Consider the following 9,519-nt stretch of genomic DNA (forward strand, 5'->3'; position numbering starts at 1 on the left):
CGTTACAGTAGCTTTTTCCTGTGAGAGCCTAGAAATGTGATTAGTTTATTACCACATAGAGAAGCTCAGTCTCTCAGAGATCTTGCTACAAAAATTTCTTGTATGAATCCAAAAGATAATGAGGATATGGCATTAAAAGCTTTTGTAAAAGACACAAAGTTGTATCCAGGGCAAGATAAGAGAATTTTAACTCCTTAATTACTTGAAATGCATGCACTGTGAGTTGTGATTGCCTGTGGGCTTAAGGTGGTTGAAGAAAAGGTGCTAATTCTTCTATAATTCTGAGCAGCTTCTTGAGAAAGGTATTTATGTCCATATCTCAAATTATACCTGTGCATTATGTACTTGCATAAATTGCTGCAGACATTAGAGATCAAGACATGCAACAGACCACACATTTGTAACTAATTTGAAATGTTTAAGGTCATAAGGCTAGGCAGTTAGATGGCAGAGCCCCAAAAGAATTATCAGGGTTGTAGAATAGCTTAAACTATGAAAACTCCTGGTTAAAAGTGGGGTTTGGGGACAGTACACATTACAATACTGCAATATACTGCACTGGCATAAGTTGCTAGTGAGGGTACAGGTCTCCTCCTGAATAAAGAATATCATTTTGCTGGTAGAAATGCAGCTCTACTAGTGACTTTTGCCACGATAATTGGCCTCACACCTTTATATACCTTGAGGCACAAGGCTAAAACGTACTGCTTTTTCGCTTGATGTTCAGAAATGAGGCCATAGTGCTGGTAGTGAGAAGTTACTGTGCAGAAAAGGGTAACAAAGGAGATAAATCATGTAAAGAAGAACATCCTAAAGGAAAAGCCCAACTGGTTTCCCTGCTGATTGATTAATCATTAAGGTTTGCCTAATAGGTGAGGCAGAGAATAACGGTGTTTGAGGCTGAATTTGTAGCCAGAGCACACTGGTGTTTCTGTGATCTTTCTGTCCCCAGCTGCAGACTTGGTGCTACCTGTGATTCTGAAAGGAGCTGGAGCTGATGGAATCCACAACTACATCTTGCAGCTAAAGCAGCATCTTCTCCAAAGCTGCCAAACAACAGGCCACTTCTGTTCCCTGGCCACACGACCGCTTCAGGCAGGTGAAAGCTTTGGCCTCAAGCAGAAGGATAAATATTTCATTCCTTGTGCAGTAAGTATACACAATACAGAATTTGAATGTGTTAAATAAATCTAGAGCGAAAGGCAAAGTTTGATGTACCAGGATAGAAATCTTGGATCTAAAACCAGCCTTATTTTACACCAATATGGAAGTTTTTCTCTGATTGTGAACACAAAGATGATACCAATTAATACCAGGCTATAACATAGGAATGACTACAAAATTGCACATACTGGATTTATTGAACAATAACTTCACTCAACTTTAGAATTTCACAATACTTGATCAAATTATGTGGACTGCTAGCATGCATGCTAGCTCTAAATCAGTGACACTTTATAAGTAGCCATGATAATGAAAAAAGTAAACTCTGCAAACATTCAGACCATGCAAGAATTTGTATCTTCTTAACACAGCTGAACAGGTAGTAACTTCTCTAAATATAATGTCATATATAATGTCATACTTAAAATGTTTTACTTTATTAACAATAAATTAATCGTGGCATCACTGATCAACAAAACACTATAGTATGCAGATTGTCTACATACTGATCAGAAAGGCAACATCCTCACTGCCTTCAGAAAAACCGGAGAAAAGCTAATGAACTTATATACATATATCATTTCCAACCATATGAACAACACTGAGCAGAAGAAATGTACTTGCACGTTTCCCCAATTTTTCTATTAAATAAGGCAATAATAAAACACACAGTATCACAACAACCTACTTGAAACTCTAGATACTGGATTTCCACTCTGATTCTTCATTTTGTAAAACTAAAAAACAAACAAAACCCCACAACTGTTCCAGATTCCACTGTCAGGAAAAACAAAAGAAAGACCTCTGGGAGAATCCAAATTGACCAAGCTGTTCTTTCAGCCTGTGGCACTATTTGGAATATCTTGAGCATCTGCTAAATGTAGCTTTTGGCTGATGCAAACTATTAAGGAAAAACATTTGCACATATAGAGAAGGTACAAACAAGATAGTGTTACACAAAACTAAGCTCAGTGCTGTGATGGGTATGCACCAGTCCAGATTAATGCAGTTCTATTAAGTCCTGTGCTAGTTCTCAACCAGTAGATTCATCTTCCTCAGTGAGACTTAAGCATTACATATCTCCAGAATTAGCTGGTGGATCAAGGGGGATGGCAGATTATTTTTATTACTATTATATGATATTATTATCACATTCCATTTGTGTGGTTATGAGACCAAGCCTTAAGCAGCTTTCGACAGACACAGAGCATGTATATACCACGTACAGCATCTTAAGTCCCAAACCAGAGTCTCACCCTCCCCAATGCATACAAAGTATGTAACATGAGAAATAACTAGACTGTAGTTTAAACCGAATGCAACACCCCTCAACTGTATTCTTAGCTTATCAAAAGTGTGATGCAAAAGACAAGCTGAGACATTGAGCTTTATTTTCTTCTGGATGGGCTAAGAGCACCCCTTTGTTACAAAGTATTTGACTCAATCATAATCTGACCCTAGAAACACAAAATTAGATCAGTCCACTATTCACAGTGATAAACAGCTGCATATATTTCTAGAGAAAACTAAAAGGTAATAGGATTCATTTATCGAAGTGACAGAACGCTTCTCAATACTATACAAGGAATATCATTCTGTTTGTTCCAGAATGTCTCAGCAAGACACATGTAGAAAGACTTTGCCACCGACTGCCAACACATTGTCTGAAGTGGAACATGCCAGCTAAAACAAGTCATCATGAAAAAACAGCCTGTAATTAAAAGTGTTAAGATCCAGCCATTTATGTATTGGAAGCACCTAAAATCCAGCACTAATTTAAAAGAAAGGATGTCATTGAAGCAACTTGACTCCGGTAAAGACACCAATTACTGGGGAAATATACTGTAATTTGATGACAGTTAACAGTAATTATAAAGGAAAATAGATATTTGAGAAAAAGGATACATAGATGAATTCAGTTCTTCTAGCTGCAATATAAATATAGAAAGTATGAGAAATGGCATTTCAGTTAGTCAAATGCAACGATTGTGCTGACAGGATGAAATAAATAGATTAAAACAATAAAGCAAATCACTAATAGTTTGGGCTGAAATCTACGATTTTGTTACAGAAAGCAAAGCAGACCTGCACTGAATTATATACCAACAGAGCCAAGTCCAAAATTAAATTTAAATCTGCCTGTTTCAGGAAATGTGAAGAAATTTTAACACTTTTGGGTTTTATGGAAATACACTAAAGGAAGGAGAAACTGAAAGCATAGAATATACAGTTCTAAATTCCTATTACACTGGCTGTCTCTAAGCAGGCTTACAGCCTCACACAGTTTATAGCCAGACTGCTCCACTCACCAAACAAGCAGCAGCCTATAAAAAAACAAGGTACTGTGTTTTCTCAAAACCAAGATGAGGGCAAAGCTTATGTCTTTGTTCATTCCAGAACCATGTTCTTCTCAACTGTAAAGCACTGCCCACCCAGTAGTGGTGTTTTCCTGAGCCAAGTGCTGTGGGTAAACTCCCATCTGTTCTGCCTTCCCAGTACTTACATCTGACAGCAGCCTGTCTAGGTTGGAGTCACTGGCTGGTTTTCTTTTATCTTCAGGAAGTTCTTCCAGCTCCCCATAGAGCTCCAGATTGAGGCGAGCAAGTTTCTCCTGCATACTCCGCACGTGCTCCATCTGCTCTATGGAACATTCATTTCCTAAGAGGATGAGCAACAGCTTTAGATAAAGAAACCTGAGAGAGCAGATGAAGATGTGAAGACACAGCATTTTACATCAGAGAGGATTAATTCAAACATCAAATTTACAAGTTAGTTTGCTTTCTCAATCATTTGTCCTTTTTTCACTACAGAAATTTGTCATCCTGTTTGGTGTTACGTTGTGCTGAACTTACAATAACCATCAAATGTACTAAACTTATTTTTAGAACATGTATGTTTTTTCCGTGCTCTGAATTTCTCTCAGATTTAGGAAGGCCCTATATTTTTAACTTTAAATATGATCACAATAAACCTTTCATATTTTGATAAATATTGGGGGCTTCTTTCTTGTAACTGATGCTCTTCTCAGATTCTCTTGTAAGATCAGTGTGGAACTAACATGACATGCTGACCTAACACTAAGTTTGCAAAAGCATGTATGCATCTTCCTACACAGTACAAGGAAAAAATGGATGAAGACTGTGATGGGGTTTTTTTGACACTTCCATCAGCTGTGAAGTAGTGAGAATAATAGGATGCTAAGACAGAAGAGTAAGATGGGTAAAATGCAACTTGCATTTATGGAAAAGTTTTTAACAACAGTTTAAAGTGTTAATATGCTGCAAAATCAGGTGCTAAGTACAGCTACTTATTGTTCTTATACTATCATAAATTAAGTGACTTTAAACTTAGTGCCTTGACTTATGGATGTAAGATACCGCCTTTGGTTTCCCATGCTGGAAGGAACAATGAAATGGTATTTGAATCATCTCCCACCAAAGGCAACCATACAATAGGACTATTATTTAAAAATGCAGTAAGATCTGTTATGTTAAACCTTATTTCATGTAGTAGAGATGAATATGACAAGCTGGTAGTCTGTTTACAAATGTTAGCATGGTACAGCTACGAAAACAATTATTGTATAGAAATAATTCATGCACTTACCAAATGCTTGAAGTTTGCCAGAGTGGAAGTCATTCAGGAGACTCAGAAGTCCCCTTTCCATTTCCTGGACATCGGATACATCCGTGAGAAAAGAATGTTGGATTGGTGCTGCCTGTGCCCCTTTTGCTTCACCTCCTGGAGGTCTGGCTTTCTCTTTTATTACACTAAAAACCCACAAACAAAAACAAAACATAAACAAACAAAAGAAACAAAAATATTACTTCCTGCTTTTACTCTGAGCATCTGAAATGTAAGGCAAGTGCACACGTGGGCTTCGCAAATGAAATGAAAAATATATAATACATATTTCCATCACTGCTTTTAAGTTGAAAAATGGATCAACAGTTTGCCTTAAGAATGAACATCATCACTACCTTGACAGTTTGATACTGCAAAATGAAAGATTCCAACAATTTGCTTTCCTGTTAAAAGTGGGAAACAAAGTAGCTCCTGTATGCAATGGTTATCTTAATTATCCCAAGAGGCCCATTCCCTAACAATTGTGCATGGGCATTATCTATGCAAAATCACCCAAACTCTCCTTAAGCAAGAGAGGGAAAACCCTCAACAATCATATGCTTCTCTTGTCACAAACACCGACAGAGTGCAACCAGTGTGGAAAACAACTTGTTATAACCTGTATAGGAAGGTGACCTTGCCTCCAGATAGATTTTCCTCGAGCTCCTTCCCATCTTCAGAGAACATCCCAATCTTGTAAAACTCACCATCAAAAGCAATCTTCCAGTCCTCTAACACATACTAAATGGAACATGGAACTAGTCCATGCCTGAACAAATGTTACACATCCAAAAAAAAAAAACTCTACAGCCCCCTCTGCAATAAAACCATCAAAATTCCTGGATCATTACATTTTTCTCTCAATGTAAAAGCTATACAGAACTGAGAAACTACACGAATGAAAATGAATAACCATTATAAATCCAAATGAACATGCAATCAATATGGAAGCTAAACACTCGGTTCCCAGTAAAAAGTAGCATATTCCAACTCTGACCTAGAGACAGACAGACTGCATCCTAACCTATTAGAATTCAGCAAAGGGGTTGTTGTCATCCCAGATTTGCCCATCCACGTATGCAGGCAGCCTTTTTCTCACATTGGCACAGCCGCTTCTGCAGCCTCATGGTGAGTCTGTTCAGAATTCGATTCAGTGAAAAATTTTGAGCCTAAAAATTAAAATTTGGAATACTATGGGTTATTAAAAAAAATAAATATCACAGCTTCTATAAAGAGTCTTTATTTAATTAGCGAAGATAATATGTTTTATAGCATAGTAAGCTCCACTCTTCCCTGGAATACTCCAATGCTCTGCAAAACTTAAATTCTCTCTTTCCTATGGGAAATAATCATTCTTTTTCCAGCCTAACAGCTTCTGTAGTCTCTAAACATTGTATAGACTACATAGTTCATAGTCTATATCCTAGAATGACTAATAGTCCAACAATTAGCATATCTGGTTCAGCTCAGAGCAACACACCTCAAATCAGGTTTAACTTCAGCTATTTCTGCGTCAATTTCAGACTTAAAGAAAGGTTTGTATGCCAGAAAGGTCATACATTTTTTCCGCCTGTATGTGAAGTTTAATACGACATATTACATATACTTTTCTACAATAAGGTTGGTAAAACACTGGCAACAGGTTGCCCAGAGAGGTGGTAGATGCCCTATCCCTGGAAACATTCCAGGCCAGGCTGGACAGGGCTCTGAGCAACCTGATCTAGTTAAAGATGTCCCTGCTCATTGCAGGGGGGTAGATGAGATGACATTTGAAGGTCTCTTCCAACCCAAACTACCCTATGATTCTATGATTACTGCTCCTGGAAAACTTATTTCATTAGATTCTTGTAGACGAAATGAAAATGAATTAAATACTTCTGCTGCACTATCATAACCACAGTTCATCCTCACGTTGTTACATCAGTTACCTCTCCTGCTTGAAGAGTTCAAGAAATAGTTTGTATTATCACTGCTTTGTAAGCTTCACTTAACAACTGAGCAAGAATTACCTTTTCCAAAACTTACAACAAAAAGGAAATTTTCTTCTCTAAACAATGTTGTGAGCTACAAGAAATCAATTTCTAGTACATTCCAGAATAGTGTTGAGCCTTAATAAACTATATGGTCAGCTGCAGGCACCACCAATTTATAGCACATTAGTATTTATTATTATTTCCCTCAAAATATTAACACATTTTCCCCAAAATGCATTATGTTTCCATTAGGCCAATACTGGCTCATTCAAACAGACTATCTGTGCCAAAAAGGACAGTTCATTTATTTAATCTTCAGCCAATACTTACAGATCAATAAACTCAGCTGCCTCTCTCTAGCTAACATTTCACTTTAAAATCCCTCTTCACTCATTTATCTATTGTATCTGCCACAATCAATATTTTCTAACATGCAGGAAAACTAACACTCTCAAGCTGAAATAGATGCACCATCAACAACCCACAAACTATTCCAAAATGATGCTTTCTGAAGAGCAGAATGCCTCCCTCTGCACGTGAGTACAGCCTGGGACCTACTGCTACCCCCATTATTAAGTTCCTAAACAAAAAACACCAGGAAATTCCAGTTCTAGCTCATCCTGTTCCATTTACATCCTTCATTTCCTGCCCTAATTTGTCGGTTCCAACCTTGCAGTCATGTGGTATTTTATTTGTTCCTCGCAGCTGTACAACTAGGCCTTTGCTATCTCCAATACAATACCTATATTTGATCACCCAGCTTTTGTCATTCACCAGTCACATCAGGCTATCATCTCTTCAGCGAAATTCTTATGAGTCTACACCACTGTGTAATGTTTTATAAAGCTTACAAGAAGAGCACTGTAAAATAACCATTATTTTGCACTAAACACAATTCACTTTGCTAAATAAAGATATGTCATTGAAAATCATCATGAGTCCGAAGCTTGCTCTTTTAACTCTCTCCCAGCAAAACACCTTTTAGACTGCCTGAGCATTGTTTGGTTTCCGGTTCTTACTTCCACTGAGCTTGCAAGATGCTCCCAAGCTTACCGTTTTAACTTTGGTTTTTGTACCGCAGGCTGTGGTGCAGGATTTGAAAAGGCTGTACTTTTACTGGCCGGCACTGAGCTTTTCTTGGAGTTAGAAACCTGGGCAGGGTGACTGGTAGATGATTTGGGGCTCCTCCTCTTGATTTTCCTTTCTTCCATTTCTTCCCGTTTACCACATCTAGACTAACTTCTTGTCCTCCAAAGAGAAGAAAAAAACCAGAAACAAACATCCATTGAAACATCCATTAAGACTAGCATTTACAATAAAAGCAAAGAAAAAAAACAGGTCATGGTGCATGGAAATACAGCTTCATAGTTCCTTCAAAGATGAGCAGCCATTCATTTCTTCAAACTAGAGAATCCAGTTTTCATGAGAAGCTGCCAATGCCTGCCTGATCAGCCAAACAGGCAAGAATTAGAATCTTCTGCATCAGCCTCAGTCAACAGGTCCTCAAAATTATCTCAAGCTTTGTGTGCCATGGATTATTACTAGAAAACACCAGGACTACCCAAGTCCACACCAATCAAAATACTGAGAAATGACGGTGGCATGAGGATTGCCAAATAACCTCCTCTGAAGGGAGAGGACACGGCCTTGTCAAAACTCAGATGATGCCGAGTCATTATTGCTATTATATGTGCTATCATTGGGTGCTACCTAATCATCTCCTCATCCGGGGAAAGGTCTCCTCTGAAAGGTCCCCCGCGGGGGGCGGCAAAGGGTACAGTGAGCACAGCTACGTAGGCTCCAGGTCGGCGCCTTTGGGACCCACTGAGGGGTCACTGCCCGCCCCGGGCCCACCGCCACCACCTCCGGAGGGACGACCCCTGCCCTTAGGCGCTGACAGCTCCTGTTGAGTGCTGCCATTTCATTAGCACAGACACTTGTCACGCCTCCTCCGCGGGGAGCGCATCCGCACGCTCCGACCCTTCGCCAACCACCGCCCCTTCCCCTCGCCGCACGTTAAACGGCCGCCGAAGCGCAGGCCCCGCCCCTTCCCCAGCCCCGCCCCCCCGACCGCGCACTACCTGCGGGGAGGCCCCGCCCCCAGAGCCGCGCGCGGACCCCCGGCCTCGCCGGCTCTCACTCCTCCCCTCGGGCACGGGCAAGCTCAGCCCCGCGCGCAGGTCACGCGAGGTGCATTGTGGGAGCCACACCCCCTGCCGGCGGCGGCGCGCCCGTGGCGGGCAAGGCGACTACGATTCCCAGAGCCCTCCGCGGCAAACGGCCGCCGCTCTGAGCGCGCACAGGGGACGTAAGTCGGTGCTGGGAGGGGCCGAGCGTTTCTCTGCGCATGCGTAAGAGCGGGGGCGGGTTGCGGGGTGGAGCGAGCCGGGGCAGTTATTAACGGCTGAAGGGTCGGGGTCGCTAGCTGCTTTTGAGGGGTGGTGGGTCTGTTTTGGCATAGCTGTTCCTGGGAGGGACAGTTGTCGCTGGCTACTGTGTATCCGCTGCCGGTACGGCGGGTAGCTGCGGGCTGTACCGCCGCCCTGGAGCCCTCCCGTTAGCCGCCTGCACGTGTGTTAGGCTTGTCACGGGAGCGTTGCTGACCGTGCTAGAAATGCTGGTAAAACATTCCATAGCTCTAATATGTGAAAAACTGAGAAGAGAGCAGAACGGTTCGAAACGGGGTTGTCGCCACCTCAGCAGTAGTGCGCTTCATGCCCCGTGGGACTTTGAAAGCTGTCTCTGTCACCTGCGGAAA

At 41.0% G+C, this 9,519-nt stretch overlaps 1 protein-coding gene across 4 annotated transcripts; it reads right to left on the bottom strand.

Annotated features, from left to right (window-relative positions):
* Nucleotides 1-1,342: 1,342 nt before the first annotated feature.
* CCDC28A (coiled-coil domain containing 28A) lies at nucleotides 1,343-8,998 on the bottom strand. 4 transcript variants are annotated; one of them, XM_065835847.2, is made up of 6 exons: nucleotides 8,843-8,990; nucleotides 7,815-8,009; nucleotides 4,771-4,934; nucleotides 3,668-3,822; nucleotides 3,070-3,092; nucleotides 1,343-2,055 (listed from the first exon to the last, which is right to left on the bottom strand). In XM_065835847.2, the coding sequence occupies exons 2-6, from the start codon at nucleotides 7,970-7,972 to the stop codon at nucleotides 2,001-2,003; spliced, it is 555 nt and encodes a 184-aa protein (XP_065691919.1). In that variant the 5' UTR covers nucleotides 7,973-8,009; nucleotides 8,843-8,990; the 3' UTR covers nucleotides 1,343-2,000. The 4 variants fall into 4 exon arrangements, with proteins under 4 accessions (XP_065691919.1, XP_071662587.1, XP_071662589.1 ...); XM_071806486.1 differs by lacking the exon at nucleotides 8,843-8,990 and adding an exon at nucleotides 8,472-8,738; XM_071806488.1 differs by lacking the exon at nucleotides 8,843-8,990 and adding an exon at nucleotides 5,813-5,957 and having other exon boundaries at nucleotides 7,815-7,927.
* Nucleotides 8,999-9,519: the final 521 nt, after the last annotated feature.

This window comes from Patagioenas fasciata, chromosome 3 (genome assembly GCF_037038585.1).
Source record: "Patagioenas fasciata isolate bPatFas1 chromosome 3, bPatFas1.hap1, whole genome shotgun sequence".
Taxonomy (NCBI): domain Eukaryota; kingdom Metazoa; phylum Chordata; class Aves; order Columbiformes; family Columbidae; genus Patagioenas; species Patagioenas fasciata.

What these genes read in the sequence shown, in the direction of transcription:
- CCDC28A (XM_065835847.2), bottom strand. Translation starts at nt 7,972, where the DNA reads ATGGAAGAAAGGAAAATCAAGAGGAGGAGCCCCAAATCATCTACCAGT. An exon ending in CAAAAACCAAAGTTAAAACG is followed by an intron (nt 4,935 to 7,814) that starts GTAAGCTTGGGA and finishes GTGGGTTTTTAG; the next exon opens with TGTAATAAAAGAGAAAGCCA. An exon ending in GAAGAACTGAATTCATCTAT is followed by an intron (nt 2,056 to 3,069) that starts GTATCCTTTTTC and finishes AGTTTGCATCAG; the next exon opens with CCAAAAGCTACATTTAGCAG.